Raw genomic sequence first — 14,395 nt, 5'->3', positions numbered from 1 at the left:
CATGGCTGCGGTCTCCATCTGCAGTGATTTTGGAGCTCCAAAAATAAAGCCTTACAAATAGCCGAGAAAATAAGAGAAGCTAAAGGCAAAGGAGAAAAGGAAAGATATATCCATTTGAAACAAATATTAACATTTTTATAATAGCTTTTAACTCACTGAAATATTTTTAGCCTTTCTACAATGTAAGTAGCTGAGTCTGGATCAGTGTTGGGATTAGTAAGAGAATCCTTTTTAAAAGGGCATTTAAATTCAGTCTCCCTAGGTGTTCTGTGAGTAAAAGTATTTGCAGATTTCTTGTAACAATTTTAATTCAAATGCCACTGCCAGACATTTTCGATAAAGGAGTATTCATTTTTATAGTAAATGAATATGATACTCTATTTAAAAGCATAATGTTTAGTATCTGAAGACCTGTTGCCAATATATGATTTCTCTGAATGGGAGCTTAGAGTAATTTTTAACACAACTGCTGCTGTATTGTATTTTATAACTGCTATTATTTATTACTTAAAAGTCAGCTAAATTTATTCAAACTTAAGATTTTTTCATGAAATTTACTCCTTTAAGGAGGAAGTAATTCTTAAGTATTTGTTTCTTATAGGTTCGAACAAGATCAGTTGGTGAATGTGTAGCATTCTATTATATGTGGAAAAAATCTGAACGTTATGATTTCTTTGCTCAGCAAACACGATTTGGAAAAAAGAAATACAATCTTCATCCTGGTGTAACGTGAGTTCATTTTTTCTTTTTGAGTCATTTTTGCTAAGCTTTCTAAATTTTTCTTGAGAGAATTGTGATTTTTAGACTCTTCTTTCTTTAAAAGCATAAAAGTTGACACTAATTTCAGTTTATCCATTTATTGACATCTTCATGGGGTATTTAGACTTTCAGTGTCTTATAAAACATTGTAAACTACAGTTCATATTATTTGAGACAGCAAATTTATCAAAGTAGATGTTAAGAGTACATGTTTTCAGTAGTATTCCTGAGAGGAGATGGATCAGAAGAGCTGTGAAAGCATGTTTTTGTTAAATTCTGTTCCACATAGTTATATAAGCACATACAGTTTTGATTTAATAACACCAAAAGAGCAGTAAGAATAGGAGAGGCTGTCTTTTCTAAATCTTACAGGGCCATATGCCTAATAGAAATCCTTTAAAGAGGAAGAGAAATTAATATTTTTCCTTGCCCAATCTATTTTAGATCTTGGGAACCAAAAATAAGATCTGGATATAGATGATATCAAAGGGGAAAGACATGGGAATATAATAAATCAGATCAAATTGCATTTTCTTTTTTGTTACAAAATATTTTATAGAGAAATGAACATGTACATGATAAGTTCCCTTTTCCTAAATATTCTGAAGCCTTTTCCTCTAACAGAAATAATATTTAATAAATAATACAACTTTAGCTAACTCCTAGTGATAGAGGGAGTATAGTTTGTTATTATATCTATTTTTTAAGCAAAATGCCTCAATATGTCTAATCCACTCCCCATGCACCAAATTCTCTTAGCTTCTTTTAGTCTAGCTGCGGAATGATACATTATCCCCAATCTGACTAGTAATGTGTTACTGTTAAGTACTTAGTAATAGAGTATCAAACCCTTTATTTCATGTATTGCTCTAAAATACTGATGAACTTTACAGTGAAATTCACTTTACCATACTTGCCTTTATTATTCCCTGTATTATGTTTATGGAATAAAAATAAAGCAGAGTTGTGACTTCATTTGGTCAGCCTGCACCAGTAAAATTCTTAAGCCTAGCCAAATAATTGCCTTTGAAAGATGTGCTTATATGCATACTCTTGTGCTTCTCAAACTACTTGACTGGACTGTTTCTTGGTCATGTTCATTACAGGTGTTTCTTCTGGTCACTTCCCTGTTTGGAGTATTCAAACACTCTAAAATCGAAAGCAAACTTATCTGAAAGGGAATAAATGGGTATAATTGTCCTTGGGAATCATGAAACATTGGACTCTGCCTCATTCCTTTTTGTTCAAAGGCCATAATGAGTAGAATTTTATATATAACAGTATTCCAGTTTTTATATAATTGCTTATTGTTATCAATTTATAGTTAAATTTTTTTTTATTGGTAGCATTGAGACATAATAATGTAGAACTACATATAGCTATCCAGTCTTCAGAGTATATCTTAAAATAGTTTTCAAGCTATAGGGAAAAGCAATAGTAACATCTTTCATCTTTTGACCCATTTCAGAAATAAAGTTCACACACGAACTACAGGCAGTCTGTCATCAGCAGCAGTAAGAATATCAGAATTGCCATGCTGGGTCAGACCCATGGCTCATCCAGTTTTCTCTTTCAGAAAGCATCACCAAGGGAAGTGTTGTGGGCTGGCTTAATTGGTCCTCTGTGACGTCAGGCTCAACAGGTTAGGTAGGGATGTGCCGCTAAACATTTTAGTTTTTCTAATAATCTCTCCATAGCTTCTGAAAAACTTTTTGAAGCTACTTATATCTGTCACCTTGATTCTTCTTAAGGTTTAAATATTCTGTAGATGGAGTAGTCATAGTTAAAAGTAATCCCATATCTTCTCTTTTCTCAGGCTTTAAGAGTTAACAATGTGTCCCCTGGTGTTACGGTATGAAGCGAAGAAATGTTTTCCTGCTAGACAAGAACACTGTTTTGTAGTCTTCAACTGTATTCCCTTTGGGTCTTTTATAAAGTTTTTTTTTTTTTATAACTGAAAACTTTTTTTTTTTTTTTACTCCTCCTCATCCCTTTTAGCTGTGTTAAATCTCCTATAAGAAGCCATGTAGACTGTATATTGCAGATGGGGAGAAATTGTGGTTTTCTCTAGCATAGACATATTTTTGTAGTGTGCCTCCAGGACCTTCTCTTTGCATTAACAGTTGCACTTTAAGTGACCACACAAAATTTAAATGCCTTTAGACAAAAACATTAAGTTAATTAATGCCTTTAGACAAAAATTTGACTGAATTTTTCAATCTTCCTCTTTAGTCAAAATGTATAGTTAAGAGCAGATTATCCTGAAAGTTATTTGCTTATTTTTCTGTTACATAGTTACCTTTCATTTGTTCACCAGAATGAAGCACATTTGCCGCTTTGCTGCCTGTACATGGCCTTTGATAAATACTACTGCAGAGTCTCTCCATTCACTACCTAAAAGAATTGGTAGCCATATGCAATTGAAGATTTTGCTGTAACAGCCTTGCAAATAATTTTTTTTTTTTTTTTTTTAAGTAAAAAATAACTCGGCATTATTCCAACTATTTGAATGCTGCTCCAACCCCTTGGGTGGTCTACTTACCTCCTCTTTTCCTTAAGCATTCTGGATGGCATTAACCTTTAAGAAACAGTAGTAATAAGTCTTTAACAATATCATTGTTATATTCAGAGATTTAAAATAATTTTGGTATCTCATCAGTTCTAGTTTCCTTTGAGTGGCTTTTAACATCTTCCATTACCCATTCCCACTACACCAGATTTATTTCCAGCAATTCTTCCTAGTGCATTATCTGTTTGTTAGTTTTAATTTCTGAAGTCCCTTTGGCATTGCATTCATCATATTCATTCTGTTTCTTTGTGCCTCAGATTTATTACCTAAGTTTCTATAATGATGAATGACATAAAGCCAAAGAGATCTTAAAAGACCAACAAATTTAATTCCCTCCGTTTATAAATGAGGAAAATAAAGCCTAAAATGTTAATGAGTGCAGACTGTTACACAGACTTTCAGTAAAGTTCCAAGCCCTTCCATGGTTTCTTTCTTGTCCACATTCTTACTTACCCTGCTCACAAAATTCTGAAAGATTTGTCTTAATATTTCTGTTATTCCTGTTCTGAGGAAATTTAAAAATAAATGATGTATTTAGGTTTTTATTGTACTTCTCTGCACTGTGCAAACTTAGGCATCAATGGTGCAGAGGTAAAGAAAGCAGACTGAACTTAACTGCCTTCACGGGATTATTCAGTACAGGTGACATCAGACTTTTCCTGTAAAGAGGGCTTTGCAGATGTTAAGTTCTGTTGAAACTACTTAGGTCTGTTGTTGGTGTGTAAAAGTGGTCATAGACACTATGTAAATGAATGTATATGACTGTGTTCAGTAACATATTATCCATAGAAATAGATCGGCAGCCCACAGGCCTGCCTTTGCTGACCTTTATTCTAGTGACTCGGTAGCACTGCATAGTTCATAAAACACTTTGCTACACATATCCTATACAACAGCCCAGTACATAGGTCATGTATGATTACATGCATTTTATAACTAAAGACAGTAAACCTGAGAGAGAGAGGTATTTAGTTCAGCTCTAACCTCAACCCAGTGTCACTTACCACAAATGTCATCCCATGCCGTTGAGCTCAAAAATTACTTAGGGAAGACGTAAACCCACCCCTGATGATACACGGGCAGATGAAGCTAACAGATAAGCCCAGGAACTTTGCCAGCTTAGTATACCTCAGCTCTAACAGAAGGGTGATACAGAAAGTAACAGGAAGTTTCAGGAAAGTATTTCATTATTAGGTCCTAGTTTGTCTTTCAGATACTGCCATAGTCATAAAATAATCTTTGTAAGCTTTACAATTCCAATCTGTGTTCAGAAATTTTTTTGTACTCCTTGTGATTGACATCATCCCTCTTCATTTACAGCCTTTCTGATTTTAGTTGGGCCACTCTGATCATTTGCCTACAATTTCTAAAGTTTTAAAACTGCCTGTAGGTCTGTAACATTTGCTAGGGTAAAGCCCTCACACATTGTTTTCCTACAGACATTTAACCAAAAGGAACTTTCCATTTCAGTGCTCGCACTGGAATGAATATAAAGAAAAATGAGGATATACTTGCTGATAAAGCCTTGTAAATTTAACCTCAGTTTTAATTTTCAGCTGTTTTTAATATAAGAAAATAATTATCGTTTGCCTCAATTTTAAGGGATTACATGGATCGTCTTCTAGATGAAAGTGAAAGTGCTGCTTCCAGTCGAGCACCATCTCCTCCCCCAACTGCCTCAAACAGTAGCAACAGCCAGTCTGAGAAAGAAGATGGCACTATAAGCAATAGTAATCAGAATGGTAAGCAAGCAGAGAAACACTTGTATTTCTTGATAATGATGGGCACTTTTCCTTCAGTAGCCTGGGAAATTCTGTTTCCGTGTCTATTCAACCCCCAAAGCAGACCTAAAGTAATACCAGATGAAACAGAATATCAGGGTGCATATATACTAACACAGAGAATATGTACAAGTTAATTGGAAAGAATTCCCATTGATACCACTAAAAAGTACATTTAATAAAGTATACCATCAACAATGACCATTTCTTGTAAGAAAATAGTATCTATTTTCTTACCAGGTTGGAATGTCTAGATGTAAGTATTCTTATTTGTTAAGTCTTAGACCAGAACTCCAGCCGTTTCACATCAGAAGTACACAGATACTTAATGAAATACTTTGAGTGCTTATAACAGTTTAGCAGGAAACCTCTTTAAGCATATAAATGGAAAAAAGGTAACAAGGGCATCTTTTAAATATTTTTTCTCTGTGATAGCATAATAACCTAGAAAGATAAGAAAAGATAAAACAGATGTGTCCGCCTGTGCATTCATATTGTACAAAAACATTCATTTTTATGCCCATGAAAAAGAAGCAGAGAAACACATATTTGAGATTCAGATAGGTTCTTGCTTAAAATGTAGAGTGGACCGAGGATCAGTAAGGCCTGGTTAGAGAATTTTCTTGATTTCTACTTTAATTAAAATAGTCTTAAGTAAGACCATCTCTAAGCAGAAAGTAATAAATCTCTGATCCTCTTTAATAGGAAACTGGTAAATTAGAGATAAGCTCTGCCCACCTGCATTCTGATGTAACAGCTTTAGGGGAGGGCCAGTGGAGAGCTAATCCCTTCTCCCCAACAGAAACTAGAAGAGGAACATTGAACAGTTTGACCTTTTTTCTGCTCTTTGCTCTCACACTGGCATTTAATATACTGTGGTGAATATATTTTTTCACTTAATGATCCCTTTCCATTCCCTCATTACTTCCCCTCTAAGAACAAGCCAAACAAATATTAGGGCCCAGCAGCCATTTCCTGATTCAAAAACATTCAGGTTCACTGACATGATTTCTAATGCCAGTCACAACCATCCTAAAGTAGAATAAGCAGCTGAGATTGGGACTAGGGTGGAAACTCAGGGAGGCAGACGGTAGGTAGTACAGTCAACCCTCTGTATCTACAGGTTCCACATCTGCAGATTCAAAATACTTAAGGAATCATCTCTAGAGTATTTATAATAATAAAATGTAAACACTATTTAAGTAATTGCCAGCACAAAGTAAATTCAAGTTTTTGCCTTTTGGAACTTTCTGGAGTTTTTTTTAAGTGTTTTGATAGGCAGTTGGTTGAATCCTTTTAACCATTTGATGATACCATGCAGTTAGCCTAGGAACAGTGTTCATAAGTTACTTACACATTACTCCTCCCAGAGGCCATTCACATGTGATACAATTAAGATTTCTAGGCTTTTCAAGGAAAGGAAGACCTTTCCAACCCAATTCTCTTTTTTCATAAGGGGCTTTAATTAGTGTCTTGAAATCTAATAGTGATTTTTGACCTAATGATCGTTTAACCTAGCTTCTTGTGCTTACTATGGCAAAATCACTCCTTTTATATCATATGGTACATAATCTCATAAGCAGTCATGGTTTGAGTGCATTTTTGAGTTGAGAAAATAGAATACTTTCTTTGACCAAAATGTATATTTGAGGGTCATTCTTATTTTTTCAGATAATTAAATTTTCATTTTCTCCAGTAGCACATTCTGTATTTTACATTAAGCATTCACAAAATTTGTCTTCCATTTTGCAGTCAGCTGTAACATGACCTTTTGTTATGTTATCAATTATGCTATTTCTTTTCTCAATCTATTAGGAAGGAATTTGTGTTTGCCTTTAGCGTTTTCAAGTGTATGCTTGTATATTAATATATATATTAATGCATAATATATATATTAATGCAGGCATTAATTTAACATTATGACAGATTAATGTTAAGAATGAAAAAGTCATGTCATCTTGCTTTTATATGGCAGTTAGAAAACTCAAGCTGCTATAGAAAGAATATAATTTTTTCATTGTTTTAGAAAGTTACAAACTGCTAAACCTGAATAATTTATGAATGTCTTTGCTTTAATTCAGCTTATTTAGACTGCTGGTGGATCCATTGCTTATTTGTTGCCATGTAATACCAGCATGCTATTAATACATACCAAATCCTATTCTTAATTTTTTACATTTATTAGCTTAATCTTCACAGCAACCCTATAAATTTATTATCCTCATTGTATGTGTGTGATCAGACTGAGGTACAAGAGAGTGTAAATAATTTGAGGTCACATAGCTACTAAAGTAAATAGAGCCAGAATTCAGGCTATACACACACACACACACACACACACACTTGAACACACACACACACACACACTTGATACCTCACTTCCTTGATAAAAAGTTATTTTACAGCTCTTCATAGCACCTTTATAATAATTTATGAATTTAGCTCTATAATATTAGCAGTTGCTTTCATGTCTCTTCCAACCTAGGGGTGTCATCTAATGGACCAGGTGAAACATTAAACAAAGAAGAAGTGAAAGTTGAAGGATTACATGTTAATGGACCAACAGGTGGAAGTAAGAAACCACTTCACACAGATATGGATACCAATGGTTATGAAACAGATAACCAAACCACTGACCCAAAAATCACCCATATGACTGCAAGAAATGAAAATGATTTTGATGAAAAAAGTGAGAGACCTGCCAAAAGGCGAAGGGTAAACAGCAATGGAAAAGAAAGTCCAGGTGGTTCTGAGTTTTTCCAAGACACAATCTCACATGGAAAATTTGAAGAACTTGAGAACACAGATGACTAAACTTAACTTTCTTTGGAGTAAATTCTGGTGTGACTAAAATTTTCAGGGTTGATGGGTTACCTTAAAAAGTTAATTTCCTTGAAGCAGTTGGTTAAAATTTGAATTGAGTCCTAACTTTAGTAAATAAGATTTCATAATTCTGCTTTGCAGATTTTTTACTTTAAAATTGTAAAGGCCCTTTTAAGGAAATAACAAATAGTTTAGTAAATTTGAATGAACTACAGATACATCTGTACCTTCTTATTTGATGTATTAATCCTAAAATTTCACTACAAGGTATTTGCTTAGTTTGATGGCAGAGAAGGAAAAAATAAGTTCAAATTTCTGATTAACATCAATTTTTCTGAGTTTCTTGAAATGTCTTTTATAACAGACATTTTTCTCTCCATACAAATTGAGTATCATTATTAAGGAAACCCTTATGAATCCTGAAAGTTATGCTAGCATGATTTTTTTATATATAGAAGTTTAAAAATAAACCAAGTCAGGTTTGTGTATGTAAAATTGTTGACATCAATGATGTCTTTCCATATTCTTATCTGGGCTTAAGAAATACATTCTGTATTTTTCCAGATTCTTTGTAGCCTTTGAAAGATTTTTACAGTACATATGTCTTGACTGAGCTGTCCTTTCTTAACACAAAAGCTTGTATAATTTTCTTAACTTGTACAGTTGGTAAACTTTTATGAGAGGAATTGATATTCTGAGTCTGTCAGCTTTCATTTTATTTTGCTAAGGTTTTTCTAATGAATTTTTAAGTGTTTGTGTAGTAACTGAGTCATGTTTCTTATCCAGGTGGTAAAAGCATTCATAAAGGATTGTGAACATTTGTTTTTTCAAGTTTTTACTTAAGGACAAATAGTTTGAGAACTGAAATTAAGCATGATACTTACATCACATAGTTTGTTTTGCATTTGCTATAATTTTCAAAATTATTTTTGAAGCAAAACAGAAGTTTAATGTTGACTTCAAGTGCTTAAATGTATCATGCTGACCAGAATCCCATTCAGTTATTTTTATATGCTTTATAAAATTTCCCATTTTTGCATTAAATAAACAGGGGAAAAGGTTAAGTGATACTTAGATATTGGCACACACAAGGAGTTGGCAGGCAACAATATTGATTTTATGAGGAAAAAGTGATAAACTTACCTGGTGATAATAGATCACCAGATAATTAGGTTTCCAATTACAGTCCAGCTTTTCATATTTGATAGTACATTTCCAAAGTGAAAATAAGCTGTTGAGTAACCATTGCTCTGTGTGATTACAAATAGGATCATCCATTCACAAAGAGTCAGAGATGACTTGAGCAACTGCACTGATTTGCATCACCTTGCAAGAGTGCCATTTTATTTTTAGTGCAAAATTCTTATTTAAAAAAATGTAGTTTTATACAGCTGATAGACCAACCTATATCCAAACTTTTATAAAAGATTATTAACTACTCTTATCACACAGACATACCCCCAAATACTTCTAGCAGTTCATTTTCAGCCATCAAAGAGCCAGTGTCTTTTTAGAATATGTCTTCTGTGGTCTTGTTTTTAATGGCTCAACTGTCTAATGCAATTGAGTAGAGGTTTGCACTGAGAAATTATGGTTTAGGCCTTATTCTCCATGAAGTATTACTATTAACCTATGTTCAGACTGCTTCCCTCCACCAATGTGAACAACTTTTTTCCCCCAAACAGTGTTAAAAGCCACTTTACAACACTTGACTTTACATGATGTAGATTCACTGTTATTACATATAGATCCAAGTAAATCAAAGTTTTGGGTGAATGTGGTGAGAAGCGTGAGCTCTTTGTTGTTTTGTTTTACCTAGAACATTAATTTATCCAGAATGGCAGCTTTAGCAGATGGTCACAATCCATTTTCTAAATCAGATTTTATTATATGAATCCAAAGTATCCTAGCTCTTTTTCAAAGATGGTCTATAGAAATAGTGATGATGTACTTTTTTTAAGTTGTTGCAATATTAGAGATGCCATTTTCACCTTTTCTTAAAAGATGCATTTTGTTAACAGGTTTGTGAAGTTCTTGCAAACTGATATTACAGGAACATTTTAAATAAATTCTCAGGCATGTTTGCAAATACGGCACATGTTGTATACATGTTAGGAAATTTTACTTTTCTTAATATTTTTAAAGTCTGCCTAATGAAAAACATTCCACTATTATAATACATAATGCTCAGCTTTTCATAGAGAAATATTTAATTGTATTTTATGTTTATACAGGTATTTCACACAGTATGTTCTTTATAATGCAGCCACTATAAAATTGATAAGTCATTGCACTACTTTAAAAAATTTTAGTAATATCATGAATTTAATTTGCTTAAGATTTAGTACATTTCATAACTCTTGACAAACTGCATTGGGAAAAGAAACCTTCGTTAATAGTTACTTAGTCTCCCTCACCCCATACCTACCCCCTAGCAAAGCACTATCTTTATTTGGAATGGTATTCTGTTTTATGATGTGTTTTCAAATAGAGTTCAAAATTTGCAACTCAGTTCAACAAAACAAATCTGTTGAGCTTTAAAACGTATTTGAAATAATATTTAAATAGTCATTTAAAATTATGGATTAATGTTTTTAAATTTATGCATAATAATTTTGCACTGTAAAATAATTCCCTTCCCCGGTTCCCTGTCTGCCATTCTGAATATGCTTATTAAAATATTTTTTTAAACACATTTGCCTACGTAATGCTTTGTGAATGATTTTTAGTAGATTGAGTAGGTGTTAATTATAGATTTTAAGTTTGAATGATGCACAGTTTACAGTGTGAATGTATACAATTTCTGTTCTTTTAGCTCCTAGACAAGGGTGTGAAATAGTGTTTTAGTGGCTCCTGATACCTTTTACCTCATGGGTAGATGGACAGATGATGTATTTTGGTTTTTTTGTCCTCCAGAGAGATCCTTAGGTCTGTGGACCTCTATTCACCTGTTTCTTTTTCTCTGAACTACTTAATTAAAAACATAGTTTCCTTCTTTTACAGTGCAATTTATATCACATACAGTTTTGCAAAAAAATTTCACTTTACCCTCAACAGAAAATTAAGAGTGGGCATTTTGAAGAGTGGGGGCTGAAGACTTTTCCAGGCAATATGTGTGCTGATGACCCTAGGGGTATGTAACTAGCTATCACTGCTAAATACCAAAGCAGAAATAATGGTTTTTCTAACTATAATCCATGTTTATGCAAAGTGCCAGTGAGGAAAACCATATAAATCTCTCCCTAAAAATGACCTTCCTATATCATATAACTTTACTGATTATTTAAACTTTTTATCATAAAATCAACTCTGCTGTTTAATAATCAGGTTTATCCTTTGCAAAATCTTATCTGCCCCATGTTATGGACTGATTTTATTTTTTTAAATATCTGTACTAATCTCTGTCTTCTAATACCAATTATCCATAACCTTATTTCTATTTTACCTTTAGTATTGTGCTGGCATCTTTGACATCTGACTTCTGTGTTTTTCCTTTACCAAACAGGATTATTTTTTATCTTGTTTTTATACTAGGTCCTGTGACTTTTTCAGAATATATAATATACAGTTGACCCTTGAACTACACAGGTTTGAACTGCATGGGTCCATATACATGCAGATTTTTTTCAGTAGTAAATACCACATGATCCATGTTTGGTTGACTCTGTGGGTGTGAGACATTGGATGACAAGAGGAACACTATACAGAGGGCAGACCGTAAATTACACAGAGTTGCAACTGGGTGGAGGGTCAGCACCCCAGCCTGTGTGTTGTACAAAAGTCAACTGTACTTCAAGTGTCATTTTGCTTGTTCTAAGAAGTGAACTTGAATGTGCATTTAAAGTTTACTTATTCTGTGAAGAACATTGAGGACTTGCCATATAAACTGGGGTTGAACTTCTAATTCTCCTTTGTCCAAATTGATGGTAAAACCTTCTTCACATTTAAAAGTCAGTGGTGACAAGTTCTCATCATGTTTCCATATGCAATATTCAACAAACATTTGGGCCTGTACTTGTGCCAGCTACTGTGCTTAACTTACGCCTTCAGAGATGTAGCGTGCTGTCCTCAAGGCATTAGGTGAGTGCAACAGTGGAAGTGTATGCTGAGTCCAAGGAGGGCACAAGAAAAGGAAGAGCAGGCATGCGCTCAGGGGAGTAGAGAGCCAATGACTGCTTGCCCGTAATTCTAGCTAAGTAAGATTTCCCTTGAACTTATTGTATTTGTTAGAAATTAGGCAACTATAAGAGGAACTAAACAGCCTCTTGATGAGGGTGAATGAAGAGAGTGAGAAAGCTGGCTTAAAACTCAGCATTCAGAAAACTAAGATCATGGCATCTGGTCCCATCACTTCATAGCAAATAAGGGGAAAGGTGGGAACAGTGATAGATTTTCTTTTCTTGGGCTACAAAATCACTGCAGATGGTGACTGCAGCCATGAAATTAAAAAATACTTGCTCCTTGGAAGAAAAGCTAGACAAACCTAGACAGTGTATTAAAAAGCAGAGATGTCACTTCACTGACAAAGGTCCATATCGTCAGAGCTATGATTTTTCCAGTAATCATGTATGGATGTGAAGTTTGGTTCATAAAGAAGGCTGAGCGCCAAAGAATTGATGCCTTCAAATTGTGGTGCTGGAGAAGACTCTTGAGACGCTCATGAACTACAAGGAGATCAAACCAGTCCATCCTAAATGGGAAACCCTGACTATTCATTGGAAGGACTGATGCTGAAACTGAAGTGTCAATACTTTGGCCACTTGATGTGAAGAGCCAACTCATTGGAAAGGACCCGGATGCTGCAAAGATTGAAGGTAAGGAGAAGGGCAGTAGTGGATGAGATGGTTGGATAGCATCACTGACTCAGTGAACATGAATTTGAGCAAATTCTGGGAGACACTGAAGGCATGGGGAGCCTGATACACTGCAGTCCATGGGGTCACAAAGAGCTGAACATGACTTAGCTACTGAACAACAACAAGCAACATTAATGTGTGAGTCCCATGAGAAGGCTTTCGTTTTTACCATATCCTGCAGGGCTGATTATAACAGCTGTGGCTTATTCAGGACTCACCCCCTGTTGTCATTCAGTTTCCGGGAAGCAGTATAAGATGAGGAGACTCTTGGTCTCCTGAAGTTTGAGAGAGGTAAAGGCTAATGCACATTTGGCCTGATTAAAATTCCACTTTTTGCTATTATCACTAACACTTATGGTTGACTATAGAGTTGGCTGAACATGTCTTTCTGCACACCAACTAGAAAGTGTTTATAGAGTGAGTTCAGTAAGTTTAAAATGGTCTTCCTCCTTTTCTCTGAAAGACAATTGAATTAAGTGTATAAAAAGCTTAATGTCTTAAAGAGAAAAAGAAATCTGGACCCTGAATTGGGGTAGTTTCTTTCAGAACCGAAAGAGATCAAGCGGAGAATGGCATCAGAACCGCTTCAAACTCTGACCAGGAAATCTAGGTTTAGGGAGAGAACTTTACTCCTGTCCCTAGGATGCTGTAGCTGAGTGAATGTGAGAAACCAGTTCCAGCTACAAGCTAAAGAGGTGCCAGTCATCCTGAGAATGAAGACTCCCATCAATCCCCTCTGAACACACAGTTGTAGACAGTGGAAGTTTATTTGGTTGGCTAGTGGTTCTGAGCTTTAAAACACCCTGAATTACCTGCTTCATTAACTGCTTTGCCTTGTGGCCTCATTATTTGCATCTGCCTCCACTGTTTAGTGGGCAGGCATCTGCATTGTAAAAACACTCTCTATAAAGACAATTGGGCTGTGTCCACAAATTTCATAAGTGGCTAATTTTGTTAATAATACTGAGCCTAAAAGGGTGAAATGGCTCACTTAGCTCTTACCTGCCACAATCCTGTGTCACACCTTTAAGTGAAAAGAGGATATTCCCGGTTTTGTTAAAGGGATATGTTTCATGTAGATATTTGGTTAGGAAAATCAATGAAGGTCATATGCCAAAAATAATAGTTACTTCTAAGTGTTGGGATTATGGTGGTCTTAAAAACAAGTCTTCAATGTAGCGCTTGTCACAGGTGCCATTTTGATTTTGTAGGGTTATCCCCTCCTGATCACAAGTCTCATGAATTAAAAGGGCCAGGCTCAACTGACCAGACTCTTGGGAGATTTCCCACTCGATTTCCCTGTACCTTTGGGGATAAATCCTAAATTGTACTTCATATTAACCCCCACCCCTCCACCTGCCTTTCATTTTGTGAAAGTGCATTTCATTCAGACACTCCCATCAGTTAATGCCATTGCTGGTAAAGACACTACCACTTTCCTTGGGGCTTTGTTTTAGCTCTGACTGCAGAGAAGGCAATGGCACCCCACTCCAGTACTCTTGTCTGGAAAATCCCATGGACGGAGGAGCCTGGTAGGCTGCAGTCCATGGGGTCTCTGGGAGTCGGACACGACTGAGCGACTTCTCTTTCACTTTTCACTTTCATGC

General features: G+C 35.0%; 1 protein-coding gene across 8 annotated transcripts in view; it reads left to right on the top strand.

The window, feature by feature from the left end:
* Nucleotides 1-10,627, top strand: part of MIER1 (MIER1 transcriptional regulator) — a 72,747-nt gene extending 62,120 nt beyond the window's left edge. For all 8 annotated transcript variants that reach the window (XM_005895791.3, XM_070367873.1, XM_070367874.1 and 5 more), the window contains 3 exons: nt 602-729; nt 4,931-5,070; nt 7,595-10,627. In XM_005895791.3, coding sequence (XP_005895853.2) covers nt 602-729; nt 4,931-5,070; nt 7,595-7,923 — 597 coding nt within the window. In that variant the 3' untranslated portion in view covers nt 7,924-10,627. The remainder of the gene's footprint in view (nt 1-601; nt 730-4,930; nt 5,071-7,594) is intronic.
* The last annotated feature ends 3,768 nt before the right edge of the window (nt 10,628-14,395 follow it).

This window comes from Bos mutus, chromosome 3 (assembly GCF_027580195.1).
Source record: "Bos mutus isolate GX-2022 chromosome 3, NWIPB_WYAK_1.1, whole genome shotgun sequence".
In the NCBI taxonomy this organism is placed as follows: Eukaryota; Metazoa; Chordata; class Mammalia; order Artiodactyla; family Bovidae; genus Bos; species Bos mutus.
Note: the sequence above shows the minus strand (reverse complement) of the source record. Positions and strands in the feature narration are given on the sequence as shown.